The sequence below is a fragment of the Thermobia domestica genome, chromosome 13, assembly GCF_964235325.1.
Source record: "Thermobia domestica chromosome 13, izTheDome1.hap1.1, whole genome shotgun sequence".
Classification (NCBI taxonomy): domain Eukaryota; kingdom Metazoa; phylum Arthropoda; class Insecta; order Zygentoma; family Lepismatidae; genus Thermobia; species Thermobia domestica.
The window spans coordinates 184,226,555-184,242,175 of record NC_137466.1 but is presented as its reverse complement, the minus strand read 5'-3'; the positions used below and the strand labels follow the sequence as shown (position 1 = coordinate 184,242,175).

The window sequence follows — 15,621 nt, the reverse complement described above, 5'->3', positions numbered from 1 at the left end:
ACCCCCATTGCCAAAATTTAAGAAGGGTGCAACAATATACCCATGTCTTATGATAGGAAATTAACCCCTGTAATCATATAAGGTAATAGAATCTCATCAAAGGGGATAAAATGGACCAAAAACCAAACACGTGGTACAACATATTTCTTACGTTTATATTTTGGCAATTTTGTACCCCTAAAAGGGATCGAGGTGGACCATCCAAATTTATCATGATACATATTGAGGTCCTGTACTATAATACGAAATGTTTAAATTGGGCATTTTCCAAAATTTAAGGGGTGGGCCAAGGTACCCCTCCCGGGGTGCACCAATATACCCATGTTTTATGAAAGGTAATGAACCCTGTATACGCCCATATAACCATATAGGATAATAACGCCTCATCAAAGGCGATAAATTAGGTCAAAAGACCAAACACGTGGTTGTACTAACATTTGGCAATTTTGTACCCCTAAAAGGGAACGAGGTGGACCACCCAAATTTATAGTGATACATACTAGGGTTCTATACTATTATACCAAATGTTTAAATTGGGCAATTTCTAAAATTGAAGGGGTGGGCCAAGGTACCCCTCCCAGAATTTAAAGGGGTGCACCAATATACCCATGTCTTATGAAAGGTAATAGACTCCTGTATACGCTCATATAAACATATAAGGTAATAGGACCTCATCCAAGGGGATAAATTAGGTCGAAAACCCCCGAAATTTGACTTTTTGGCAATTTTTTACCCATGAAAGGGAACGACATAGACCCCCAATACGGATAGAGGTACATACTGTGGTCCTAGGCTACCATACCAAATTTTTAGATTTGGCAATTTCCAAAATTTAAGGGGGGTGGTCCTATGTACCCCTGCCAAAATTTAGGGGGGTGGGCCATGGTACCCCTGCCAAAATTTAGAGGGGGTGGTCCTATGTACCCCTAGGTCATTGACCCCGGGCCTTGGGCCCCCTCATTGAGGATAATCAAAAGTTCGGCAGAGTGCCGCGATTATTACTGGCAGCGTCTAAAAAGTGCGGCCAGAACGCAAGAGATATCTACGTTAGAGCCAAACTGAAGTATAGAACAAGAATGCCCTGCTTCATGCTCAAGAAGAATTACGTGACCTAAGGTCAAATGTCAACGTATGCGTACTGGGTGGGTGGGTGGATGGAACTCGATGTACAACCACCTCCCCGTGGTGAGTTCTGGGTTATTTTGCGTACACAGCAAAATAAGCGAAGAGTTGCACAAAGAAAATCGTGTTATATCAAGGGCTATGCCTATAATCATCGTTGACGTGGCATTCCAAACAAAATCTGGACATTAATTCCAACAACTGAACTAATATGGCTGTACTTTGACTCATAAACATTTTAAAATTATTTACTTTTATTGCTACAAGTTTGTTTTAATAAAATAATTGTATTATAGCCATCCGGTAACTCTAAAAACGACCACAAGTAGCTTTTCTGTCATTAGTGTTGTGCGTGTTGTCTAACCAAACACTTAAAAAACTTGGGGCAGGGTAAGGGGTTGTCCAAAAAATTTTTTTAAAAAATCAGTAAGGTCGGTGCAAATAGTGACACCTTTTCCGCACTAGCCGTCATCGAATTTCCAACAAAAGTGCGAAACGCTCCACCCTAATGTTCAGCATCATCAAGACCATTGGAGAAATCCCGAACATAGGTAAATTTTTAAAATATCTCATTGATTTGTTGAAAAATGTTACTTTTGACTTTCTTCTGCATTATAGTAGGGCTACACAGGAAAACCTCCAAGCTTACTATACACCAGAAATTTTAATTTTATCTCTAAAAACAAAAAAGTTATTTATAATCGAAGCTTAAGTGCTCGTAAATACCTCGATCTCCCCGATTATTTTAAAAAGTTTAAATTATTATTTGTCATCTTTCTCACTTTTATAACTATAACTGAAATTTGTGTCAACATACGAGCTTGAAAATAAAATAAAATCTTTAAGTTTAACGTCCCACGCTTATGCCGGTTAGGCTAAAGGAGACGGTGATGATGAGATATGAGTGAAATGATAGAATGAAGAATGTGGGTGGAAACGGAAGAATCCCGAGAAAATCCACGAGCACGGTGTTTGTCCACCACAAAGTCCACACGGCGCGAGCTGGGATCGAACCAGGGACCCCAAGCACCGGAGGTTAACGCTCTACCACCGAGCCACCAGGCCCCCTACAAAGTGAGAAGTATTAAAGGTACAGTACAAAAGAGATTTTCTCGTTCAATCGAAACACAAACCGATAAATTATAGAATGTTTGTTTTTGTTTTATTTACATATATTAAATATTTGATATACCGGTAGATATTTACTAAAACTTAGATTCTGAAACTGATTCTTTTGTTGGAGCTCATTTCGAAAATAAAATACTGTGTTATACTGAAAACAAAATTTTCAAGATTTTTCTTTGTAAGAAACACAAAAGACATACACTTTGTTATATTCATCTATTAGGACCTATTGGGATATGTCGTACGGATTTTAAAGCAAAGAAACCTAATATTAGTGTTGTAAAAGAAAACAAAAAAAAAAAAAAAAAACAAATACACAACAATTCAAACAAGCTATTTAGAAACATTTTTCTTTAAATACGGACTCGTAGGAGATTCTTCTTCATTTCCTTACTTTATGGTTCCTCCTGTGTGTAAGGGGCCGCGGTGACTCGGAGGTAGAGCGTTCATCTCTGGTGCTTGGGGCCCTGTGTTTGATCCCAGCCCCTGCCAAGTGAACTTTGTGGTGGACAAACACCGTGTTTCCTCGGGGTTCTCCCGTTTCCTCCCACTTTCTTCATTCCACCATTTCATTCATTACTTATCATCACCGTTTCCTTTAACCTAACCGGCATAATCGTGGGACGTTAAACTGAAAGATTTCATTTTCCCGCATATATATATATATATATATATATATATATATATATATATATATATATATATATATATATATATATATATATATATATATATATATCGGCTTTTCAATTGTATGCTTGGCTTCACTCTATGTGCGGGCATTCCACTTATATGTAAATAATTGTATAGGGAAGAGTCTTGTACCTAGAGCATAACGTACCTACGAACATTTGTAATTTCTGGTAGGTGTTGCAGCTTGTCAGCGTTCTGCGATACTATGTAGAGAGGAATATACCAGCTGTGGCTGCAGTCCGTTTGTTTGTGCCATTGAACAAGACGAACAAGATTTGCGGTCGTGAGAGGTGATACAAATTTTAAGATGTGCTTTATAAATATTTTCGTAGTGACATTATTGTGATGTAGTATAAACCGTTGATGAATTTACAATCAACAACATAGTCATCGTTTTCGTCGTTTCTCGGTAAGAACAGTGCACTACTGTCTCTTTTCTGTAGTTGTAACTTATAACTTTGAAAGCAAAATTTCTGAAACATGGCGTCCTGTTGTACCAAGGAACACAAGTACATGACAAACCTTGGAACATGTTCCTAGGTACATCAATACATTTATTTTTTGTTATTTTATTGAAGATCACAATGTACGAGTAAATCTGGTGAAAAGAGGGTGTCTGTCGTCCCGGAAGCTATTGAAGCTGTTACAGCTGAACCTGGTACGATCTCAATTAGGGAAGTCTGCAAAGTATACAACTCAAAGCTCGCTATGCTTTCTAGGAGTTTGTTCAAGTTCAAGAAATCTGGCGTACAGACTTACAAATATGCTACAAATTTTCATATGAAGCGGGTGTTTAGTCTTCGAGAAGAAAATATATAGGTGTAATACATAAATAAGTTTCAAAAATGAGCTATGGTTTGTCAAAAACCGTGTAAGACTATTGTCATATAAATATGCAGTCGTAAATGGTAAGAAAATTCCTGATACATGGAATGTGGATAAAAAGACTGCGAAACAATGGATGTGTGGTTTCATGCGAAGACAGGACAATGAATTGACTATACAAAAAAAAGCCGGAACGTACGAGTTTGGCTCGTTCAACAAGCTTCAACAAAGCAAATGTTGACTGCTTTTTCAAAAACTTTGAGGATGTACATAATCGTTTCGGACCTATTCCTCAGATGAGAGGTCTTTTACTTTGTTTTCCGATTATAACGAAGATAGTGAGGACAAAAAGTGCATATACTGCAGACAACCTTATAGGGAAGATAAAGGCGGAGAACCATGGATTCGTTGTATGAACTGTCTCCGATGAACTCACGAACTTTGTTCCGATTCTGACAAGAAGACTTGGAAGACATATCTGTGACTTTTGTAGGGCTACTCACCCTAAAACTGATTTCGCTTCTGAAAGAGAAAAACTATTAGTTCTTAAGTTGAAATATTTCCTGTATGCTACAATTTATTATTTGTAGGCCATAGTTAAACCAGTGGTGCCCACCCCCCTTATGTCTATGACGCACCCCTCCAATTGTCTATCCGTAGGTGTTCTTCCATGAAAAAAATCTTCTTTTCGATTAATTTTACCCCCCTCATCAAACATATTTATATAGATTTTAACCCCCCCCCAAATATTTCAATGACGCAGTTTGCGTCATAGCCCCCCTTGTGGGCACCCCTGGTTAAACTAAGCTCATCTAAAAAGCCGTTCTGAAGAAACTTACTATAATTCGCAGTGTTGTCATTTCTTTTATTCATTTTAATAATTGTTGTCTAGATCGTAAATACAAGTATTTCTGTTCATATTGTGTTTCTAATTTTTACACAAATGCTGTGTTCCGAGGTACAAAGGGTATTGTACCATGGTATGTCAACATGTTATACCATGGAACATTAATAACCATGTAACTATTTTTCATTTATTTCTACAGGACAGTGGTATTACAATCTATAATTATGAAATTAATTAGGGTAAATGTGGCACTTTTTAATGGTGACATTTATTACTTTCTTCAATTCAAATAAATTATATTTAAGAGCAGTTATAAAAAGTGTTCCATGGTACAACACCCTCCCCTATATTTATTTTTCCCATGTGATATTGACTTTTCTCATGTATATATTGGTGTTTCCTATCATATGCATATTGGCTTCACTCTGTGTGTGGGCCTTCCACCTGTGTGTAGATAATTCTTCTAGTAATAAATGCTTCAATTTAGATTCTTACACGCTTCACATCCATTCAAAAGTAGCAATAAATATAGAGAACAAGTACTTTTATTTATAGTACCTATTAATAATGATGATTCTATATGATTCCCTTCTCGTTTTGTAAAGTGTAATCACAAAAATACTTTTCTGGCTTTCATTTCTGCAAAGTCATCAATAATTTTATTCATAAAAAAATGACTGAGCGACCATGTTCTCTATAGCTAATGTTGCCAAATCTGAGTGCTTTTCCTGTCCCATGGTTGAACGTATGTATGTTTAAATAACTTTTAGTTTCCTGAAACTTCTTTCACAAGATGTCACACTGCATAGAATATTAAGGAAAAAACTTAGATCCACTCTGACGTTAGGATAGGCACTTCGGTCATTTTCGGTGATCATGTCGAATGTGTTCCTTGGGGTGGATTTCTTGAGGTTGGGCAGGAATACAACAACACAGGCCCGCAACCAGAGGGGGCTAGGGAGGCCTGCCCCCCCTAAACTTTCTCTGGCCAATCTAGATCTTAACACAAAATGCTATTATTAATACAAAAAACACAATTTAGCTATTTGTAAGAGAATTTTTAATGACTTGGCCCCCCTAACATATTCATAGCCCTCTCAAACCTCTGTGGCTGGTTGCGGGCCTGCAACAATATAGTCTTTAAGGCCCTCAATTTCTACACATAATTCAACAACATTCAAATCGTCTTGGTATTTCAAAGTGATATTCACACAAGATTTTTTTGAGGTCCTCCGAAGACACTTCACATAATGAGCTTCCTCTGAGGAAGTTGAATTCCTTGCTTGCTTCTTGGAGCCTGTCCATTTTACTGAAGAGTTCTTCCCGTAAGAGGTCAAGAATTCTGAAGAAAGATTGTCTAAAGCGATCCTCTTCAGTAAAACGTCTCGTTCCATTTCTCCTGACATTCTCTTCTTCGAGATACGCTTTTATCTGAGTTGATGTTTGCTTGTCAGAATCTGGTCGCCTTCTAAAGAGGTTTCCAGCTTCTGGTTCTGATACCGATGCATGTACTCTTACAAGATTCAAGGAATGTCCTATGCATGGCACAAACAGCGCAATGTTGTTTAACGATTGGATCCTTGCATGAACTCAACGATATTTTACACCCATATTGGCAGCATTGTAGTAAGTCTGTCCTCTATTTTCTGCTAATTTGAGGCCATTTTTCTCTGTCTTTTGTGCAATATCGTCCAAAAAAATCTTCGTCAGTTTTTTTTTTTTTTTTTTACACACTTCAATTAAATCAAAGAAGCTTTCTTTTATTTCACACTTCTCCACTTTTTTGAAATGTGACATAGCATAGAACCTGTCATTTGCTCATTATGAGATACATCTTGAGTATAGTAAAACATTATTGATAGTTCAGCCTTCCGCACGTCATTAAGAATTTTTCCATAGTCTATTAGCTATGAAGCAGATGAATTCATTTTGAATGTCATGTGAAATATACGAAATCTGGTCTTTTTTTTTTTTTAACATATTTGACCCTTTCTCCTAAGGTGGAATTATGCTTTGAGAAAAGAAGAATAAGGTTAAGATAGTTCCCATTCTCTAGATCATAACAGTCAATGCAACGTAGTTCTGTGTTCTCTTCCTTACGATCGATTGATTTGACAAGATTTAATCATTATGTATAAAAAAAAGTAATACAACCAATTAAGAAAGGAAAAAAGTCTTTTGGGCGCTTTTCGTAAGACCAACGGATTTATTTTTGACCTGACAAAGTATAAATTCATTGAACTAATTCCAGTGATCAAAATTAATAAATGTTGGAAACGGGCCTATATTCCTCTTACTTGACTCGTGTCAGGCCGGTAGCCAGCCCAAAAATGTAGAGGGGGCACGGCTGAAGTTAGGGGGGGCCGATCCAACCATATTATAGTCCATCACCATATTATAGTTCACTTGCAAGCCTACCGTGAACATTTTAGAGGGGGCCAGCAAAAATTTAGGGGGGGCGGCCCCCCTAGACCCCCCTTGGATACGAGCCTGACTCGTGTGTGTGGGTTTTCTCGCGGTTCTCCTGTTTTCTTCATTCATTCATTCTTTTATTCATCCACTTCGTACATTATTGGTCAGAGACCAGCACATTAGAGACCTGCACGGGCCGAATTTTTCGGCCCGAGCCCAATCCAGCCCGAACGTACCAATCCAGCCCTGCCCAGCCCGGGCCCGAAAAATTTTGGAGATTTTCGACCCGAGCCTGGCCCGGCCCGATAAGTTTTTTAAAATTCTTGGCCCAAGCCCGGCCCGGGCCCGATAAATTTTAAAAGTTTTTGGCCCGACCCCGGCCCGATAATTTAAAAAAAAATAGCTCGAGCCCCAATCTTTCTCAAAATTTATTACTAAATTTGACCTGAGAAACATTTTCTAATCTCTGGTTCAAACCTGACGCTTGCCTCCCGAATGGTACCATTGCCTCCTAGAACTTTGCCTGTCATCGAGAGAATAAAAACTCCATTCCCTGTAACAAAAATCTAACTTAATTGATTTTTAGCATAAGGTGAAGATGGCAATATTGTTTAGCAACAGGCATAACATTCCCACCCCTTCTTGTTATATTTTGAGTTCAGTGAAGGTCAAGATCAGAGTTCAATTTACCGCATAATGCCTGCAATCCTCTATAGTGAAAGTGGAGCCGCTAAGCAACACAAACTGTAAATAGCTATTGCATTCTTTGTAGCATTTTTCACGGACACACTTCTTTAACGTTTGGCTTTATTCCAATTATCGTTTAACGAAAGTCAATAATTATGAAAGAATTGCAATTGATCGCCCCAGCCCAGCCCGACCTGATATTTCAATATAATTGATTTTACATTAATTTACAAAGTATCACCCACGTATTCATTTATGTCATAATACACTTTGTTACACAAAAAATTGAATAGTTCATTTTTGAACTTCTGTATGCTTTTGATATTCTTCAAGCAAGTCGGGAGCTTATTAAACAACTTAGTGGACATAGGAAGGACACTTCTTTTGGTGCACGCATAATTTTCATTCTACCAATCCCATTGTCGTCCATACGGCTTGATCCGAACTTGCCAGCATTATTCTTACATCGAAACGGCGCCCCTCTACATACTTTCAACCCGCTGCGCCCCGGGGCAAATGCTCCGAATTGCAACCTTTAGATCCGCTCCTGTATTTCGTCCCTATTCTAATATCTCTATTGACACTAAAAGTGGTAGAAATCTATTACCACTTCCGCTTTCAATAATAATTGAGAAACTCTCACGGCATATAAACCTAATTCCTTCGAGTTGTGTACACATGACCTTGTTATTATTAGGCCTATATCTTTGATATATATTTAATTTAACCACATAGTAGGCTATGGCATGAAGGAAAGATTCATTTTTATTTAATCATTAAAAACGAGAGCGCGTGAAGCAGGCCCGCAACCAGCCAAAGAGGTTTGGGGGCCATGAATATATTAGGGGGAAAGTCATGAAAAATTCTCTTACAAAAAGCTAAATTGTGTTTTTTGTATTAATAATAGCATTTTGTGTTGTCTGAAGGAGCCGCGAAAAGTTTGGGGGACAGGCTCCCCTAGCCCCCCTCTGGTTGCGGGCCTGGCATGGAGTATAATTTGTGCATATCGAACACCTTTCATCTTTTTCCCGGCGGGAGCTCATGTGGTTCGGATTCCACGTTAATCAGTAGATCCACGTCTCATATAGCCTCACTGCTGAACGGGACGTAAAACTCAAAGTCAACTTAACCTTTCATCTTTTATTTTTAAAATGTGACAGTGACATGGGGCAATGAATAATTTCATTGTAGGGTCTAAATGAATAAAATGGTGACCTGGCAACTCTTACACAAGGTCATGAATCGCATGATACAGATGTAAACAATGTAAGTGCAAAGGTGGAATATGTAGCATTGTATAATCAGTGATAAGATAAAATATTTGAAGTGTTAATTTTGTAGAAGTTATGATAACTACTTTCACGGTGTACTGATATACATAAACATAATTAATTTTAATTTTGGCTTTCTAGTGCAAGGACATTTTGTATTGAATATCTATCAAGTGGGCTGAACCAAACACTGAACAGGCAAGTTGTAATAGTTACTACGATTGTCAATAAAGAGATAATAAGCAGGTTGTGATCGTGTTAGGATGTTATAGAGGAGATATGCTAAATATAGTACTAAGTGTTATTAAACGAATTAGTCGTGCAGATTAAGAATCAGAGTGCCACCGCGCCCTGATAGCAATTACAACCACATTTCTTTGTCCTAATTGTCTGCAAATGGGTTCAGAACTATTGTTTCTACGGTTTTTTTTTTTTTAGTACACTGGTAGAATTGTTAAGTCATAAAGGAACTTGTGTAGGTGGAGATTATATGTAATTTGGGCCTTCGTGCTGTGCTGCAGAGTAGGTCCAGTATTTTCAGACCTAAGGAGGTGAAAATTTTGTCATTTGTCAGGAAATTTATTATCACTGTGTTTCTTAAGAATTCTTCGGTGTATATTTACTTTAAGAGGATTTTACCGTTTTCCATCAGGAAGTATGCCAAAAGAACACAAACCAACCTGTACTAGGTGGTCACTGAAAAGCACGAATGTTGCGTAACGAATTCAGAGTAGAAACGCAACAGAGGCGCCCGAGCTCTAGTGAGAGTATATGTCCGCAGAGAACAGGCGCGTCAGCGATGGTGGATATGTATAAACGAGGATCGCCAGAAACACTAGGTTACGTTAAGTTAGTTGCTTTCTAACACTTTCATTGCAATTACTTATCTACGTAGGATGTAGTGCTAGACCTAGAATAAGAACTGTAATAAATTACATTCCATGTGCTCACTTTTTTTTCTTACATTATCAACACAATATTCGCATTGCTTTTATAATGCATTAATTACAACTACATTCTAACCATCAACACGGTATTCATGTTTAAATATGTATGTGTTTCCCCATTTCTTTATATTTATGGTCGTCCTACATTTATCACACTTTAAACAATTCGTGCCTCTTCATGAAACGTAACTTCTTCTCTTTACTAACACATTGTTATAGAACTGAAAATTGAAATGTCACATTCTTCATATGGAACTTCTATCTTTCAACTAATTGCCTCAATACACTCTAATGTCTGATGTCAGCATGTCTCCATTGAAATAATTAGTACCAAGATGCAGCTTTTAACACATTAAACTTGTTTCGTTTGTATTAATTTGACAAAAACTGACATACTCTATTTCCATCCTGTAAATTATAGCAATGTATTTTTCATATTTCTGGACTTGCTCTCCGGCACTTAACTCGTAATTTGAGAACATAAAAATAGCGTTATAAAAGTCTATTCTTTACTTGCAATTGTAATGGAAAGCTAGCTTGCGATGACCACCTAGCACAGGTGGATAATCGCTTTTGTCACATGTGTGTCTTTTAATGACACATAAGTATGCAGGCATATTATATATATGTATGCAGTTGATGGTCATACGCCAAAAGGGTCTGCAGGGTATTAGAAGTTACTGAAGGAATTATGATTTTTTAATTATCTCTGGAGGTAAATTTGCACGTGCTAAGTGGGCTATCGGCAAGTATCAACAAACTAAGACCCGTGAAGAATTCTTTAGGATACAATTTCCACGAAGAAATGTCAGTTTGAATGTCATATAAATTTCACCCCGTTCTCTTAATTTAACTTAATACCTAGTCAGCAATTGTAAGAAACGTTGCATTATTTGGTGCAAGTGTACTTCAGGAGGACATAAGTATTTTGGCTATAAATTCAGCATTATCTGGGTAAAATTAGAAACAAACCGTCTTAGAAACTGTTATTCAACGTTTACTAGCGTGCTTGCATTACGGGATATGTTCGTGAGCCCGAGGATATAGTGGGCAGAGACAGGCATGTATCTCTAAGAGGAAAAACGCAAGTGTCGGGTGCTATTCATATCACCGTGTGGGGAAAATATCTAAACATCACTCACTTTGGATCTGCAGGTGTTACGTTTTGTTTAGAAATTTATTCCATATTTAGATCCATCCTAAGACCATGGTCATGAACCGTCACCAAGCTAGAAGTAAATATTTTTGTTGTTTATTATGTTATAGGATTCAAGGTGGTGATTTATTATTACTATTATTATCGAGTATGTACCCAAGAACGTCAACTTGTATTATAAATCAGAACCTTAAAACCAATTATAATAATAATAATAATAATAATAATAATAATAACGATAGCAAGTCGAGTTTTGAGTGTGCATTCGAGAAGCGAGTATTATACTACTCAATTATCGCCCTTCCTTTGTTGCTATAGAAAATATACTACTAATGGAACGAAGTAACTTCATTAGTAGTATGAAGTAACTTAGATAGCATATATAATAAACATCTGGAAATTAATCCCATGCTTGAATGATGTATTGTTTAAAATTAACGTGATATCTTTATCGAGGATTATATTAAGGCAAAAGCAAATACCAGTATAATACAATATTCTAACATCTGCTGTGTAATTTGCTACGCACATAGTTACTATCTCGCATATCAATAATATGTAAGGCACAATTGCCGGTGCGGTAAATATGAAAAATTCTGTTTCATTTCATTTTGTAAAGCCAAAAATCTTAATATATTTTGTTCAAAATTTCAGATTTTGTAATGGCAACAGCATGTAATTCCTTGAAAATGTTACCACATAACGTAAAGAGGTGTCTGCCTACTGGAATCTGTTTGGTGAAGAGATATTTTCACAGAGGAGTGTGCTTAAGATCATTGCCCGAGTTGACATCTGTCCGATATCCAGTCAAGAGAGGAGATTATGCTGTGCTTAAGGATAGCCATGTGTCGTTTTTTGAAAAGGTTTTAGGAGCAGGTCGTGTGTTAACATCGTCATCCGATGTGGAAAGTTACAATGTTGATTTCCTTAAAATGGTTAGAGGTAAGTTCTGCTGAATCTTATTCTAATTCTAACTAAATAGGCTGCCAAAACCCAAATTTTGAATGAAACAAGTTTCCCCGGCAATGGCTTTGAAAAGTAGTTCTAAGAGGAGTGTTTTTTTTTCAGTGATTATTCCTCGATTTTATTTTCTCAACAAAGCTACCTGTCATCTGCAAAATTCAAAATGAAAGGCACTTTCCAAAGAACATGGAGCTAGGATTGCCCAAGAAACAAGACATCACTTTCGCGACACCTTTTCAAGACGAGCAGTAACGTAGCTAGGATTACTTTTAGGGTGGGGAATACTTGCTTTTGCGCCTCTACTCGTTTCACTTCCTATATTTTATTTCACATGATTTTCAACAGCAGCGTGCTAAAGGATCAACTCTTACGTGTACTCCTTATCATGTATACAACAATAAAATTTTACTTGTTTTTTTTTTTTTTTTCGTACTGGTTGATTGATTCACACTTTGCGGGGGACAGTGGCTCAGTGGTGGAGCGCTTACCTCTGGTGCGTGGAGTCCCTAGTTCGATCTCCCGCCAAGTAAGTTTGTGGTGGACAACATCGTGTCCGTGGGTTTTCTCGGGGGTATTCCCATTTCCTCTCACATTTCGTTCCACCAATTCTTCCATCATCATTCGGTTGCCTTAATCGTGATCTCCCTTAGCCTAAAAGGCATAATCGAGGGACGTTAAACTGAAAATTTTCATTTCATTTCAGATTCACACTGCGTATAAATTTTTTTAAGATAACAATTCGAAATAGAATAACAGCACATTCATCGTTGGAAGCATAGAACGTATTCGATATGGAACGTAGTGGGCATAATTTTGTCCTCTGAAATTCTTTATTACCTTACAGTTACATTTATCTATAAATTACGTATTTCAGCAATAATCTTTCCTTCTTTTATAACAGTTCCCTTGTAATTTTTTACGCATTGGGCTATCTATTCTTAATCGTTACCCGTAAATTCGATTCTTGATTTTAACAGATTGCACTCATAAATTTTCAAAATATTGACATCCAGATTCTAAAATTGTACCTTGCATTTAACTTGGCATATTATTTTTTTTTTTTTTTTTTGCGAGATTAGAAATGCGAATTATTATTATTATTTTAAATAATTCTCTGCAGTGATCCAGGGGCCAGCGTTGTCAAAATAGGCTGGTCAGCTTTTATATTTGATTATTTTGAATTTAATTACCTAAAAGCCAACAACAAGAATAGAAATATTGATCTTCTTATTGTTTGCAAGTAGCAATCTCTCCTGCCCCTTTGTTGTCGACTTGAACAAAGTCTCTTCTCGTTATGTAGCTCACGAAAATGTCGTTAGCGATAGTTAGAGAATTCGAAACAATCGCTTTCCAGTAATCTACGTCACTTCTTGATAACCCGCTCTTGCAACGACTGATGCAGAATAAGCAACCTGGATACAGAAGATGTGTGCCTGCTATTTATTTAAAACATTAGTGAGGCCACTTCCAGTTTTGCTTTTGTTTCAGAAAATTAAACTTTCGTTTGTTTATTTAATTCTAAAGTTTAAGATCTAATTTTACAGGAACAAAGATAAGCATCACTTTCGGTGTTTGATTTCCCATTTTTGATTTCAGGAAACAGTAAAATCGTCCTGAAGCCGAAAACAACAGAAGAAGTTTCTGCTATTTTGAAATTTTGTAATGACGAGAACTTAGCAGTTTGTCCACAAGGTGGAAACACTGGTTTAGTCGGAGGAAGTGTTCCAGTATTTGATGAAGTTGTTATATCGACTGGTTTGATGAATCAAATTATTAGTTTAGATGAATTTTCAGGTAAGGAAAAAAAGTGTAGCTTGAGTACGTCTAAACGTTTTGATTTTCTGCTTGCTGTAAGTTTAGTTTGTTATAAATGTTCATCGTATTATTTGTACCTTTAACCCTAAACTGCTTCTTGAAACTTGCTTTCTCCTTTTAGCCCTAAAGATGGCAACTGCTTTCAGTAGTTTTTAAAATTGTTGGGATAATTTTTGCTGCTGTAATAGGTGTAGTAGTTCCATGGATAGTACGTACGTTCCCAATACTTTACCTGTCTTCTCCCTACATTATTAATATGACTTTAAAATAACTGAGAACCTCTCTACCACACTATGACTGAAAGGATTCGGTTGATACCTCGAGCGTGATCCCAGCTTAGGAGCTCCTCAGGCTACGGATTGCGAGTGTTTCAATCTGGCGTGGAGATTTCCACTTTACATTAGTGCACGCTAACGGCTGACATTTTTGGGCTTGTCTTGCTAAACACACAATCCATCGGTTTTAGATGACCCAAGATCATCCTCTTCTGCGCTCTCCGTTGTGAAACTGACTGAGTTGCGTCTTTTCCTTACTTCCAGAGGTATCACCTGCCCTCCCGGTCTCTTTATCTGGTTGGAGGCCTAGAGTTCTGACGTCGAGGCTGTTACCTGTCGTGAGGCTTAGCCCATTGAAGAAAAAGAAGCTAGGATCAATTATAGCTTGCATAGTTCGGGTTGTGATTGCTCCCCCTAATACCCTGAATTCTGACAATATATTTTGTCTATAAATTAGACTACCGAAAACAATAAAACAATTCTGCGACCAAGGAATAGGATAACACAGTTATAAGCTGATTTGTTCGCTGTATCTAAATAGAGCTCTCACTCCTCTTTTCATTCTACGGTACATTTTTCTTCTACACAATGCTTTTATAATGTTATTTTTCTATTGTGTGTGTGTGTGTGTGTGTTTTTTTTTTCTTTCTTTTAAAGTCAAGTTAAATTTCATGTACTTTTAACTAAAGCTCTGAGATTTTGTACAGATACGTAAAACCGATGTCAGTTAAATATTTTCACATAATTTTCGGTTTTGCTTATCGTTTTACAGTAAAATTTATTACGTTATTTCAGACGTATTTAGATATGAATAGGCAATGTCAGTTAATGAAGCATTACTTAAATAGATAACAGAGTAGTTCAGTGCTATTTCGAGACCGTATATGTAACGCTTTTAGCGGAGAAGTTAGGAACGACTACCTTGCAAGTATCTTGCAAGTACTATTACCTTGCAGGTACTGTTATCTTGCAGGAATTATTACCTTGTAGGAGCTATTACTTTACAAGAACTATTACCTTGTAAAAGTGTTCTTTCACACCCTTAAAGCTTTCTTTTTTTCATACATATTTGAAAAAAAAAAAACTTGTAAAATGTTCTTACAAATGAAATACATAATGTCACATATAGAAATCATGTAATATTTTCAAGTTAAGGAAACTAGGAATAAATAATTGATTGCAGGATGTCGAAAAAAGACTAAAAACTAAAACCTTACTTTAAGAACCAATGCTTTTATAAAATCCACTATAAAGGAGAATATAATATTTTGGTGTGACAATTCAGTGTTAGTTCTTATTAACAAAAGTTTAGAAGAAGTGCACGAACAAAAAAGAGACCGATATATATCTTTTTTGGTGGAGTAAAATAACGAAATCGGACTAAAGCTAAAATAATTGGGGGAAAGCGAATCACTTCTTTAATATCCATGAAAACTTCAACCCTCAACCATAGCAAGAGATCCGAATACTTTTATCCCTAGTC

The 15,621-nt window shown here is 36.8% G+C and overlaps 2 protein-coding genes across 3 annotated transcripts in view; one reads left to right on the top strand and one right to left on the bottom strand.

Moving 5' to 3' along the window:
• LOC145667882 (degenerin mec-4-like) overlaps nt 1-6,018 on the bottom strand; it is a 37,033-nt gene extending 31,015 nt beyond the window's left edge. Inside the window, exon 1 of the mRNA XM_081735312.1 lies at nt 5,716-6,018. Coding sequence (XP_081591438.1) covers nt 5,716-6,018 — 303 coding nt within the window. The remainder of the gene's footprint in view (nt 1-5,715) is intronic.
• A 2,809-nt stretch (nt 6,019-8,827) lies between these two features.
• Nucleotides 8,828-15,621, top strand: part of D2hgdh (D-2-hydroxyglutaric acid dehydrogenase) — a 31,972-nt gene continuing 25,178 nt past the window's right edge. Inside the window, exons 1-3 of one of the 2 annotated variants that reach the window (XM_081737047.1) lie at nt 8,828-8,977; nt 11,740-12,027; nt 13,645-13,842. In XM_081737047.1, the coding sequence (XP_081593173.1) occupies nt 11,748-12,027; nt 13,645-13,842 (478 nt within the window). In that variant the 5' untranslated portion in view covers nt 8,828-8,977; nt 11,740-11,747. Of the gene's footprint in view, nt 9,181-11,739; nt 12,028-13,644; nt 13,843-15,621 lie in introns of both variants that reach the window. The other variant, XM_081737048.1, reaches the window with a different exon arrangement.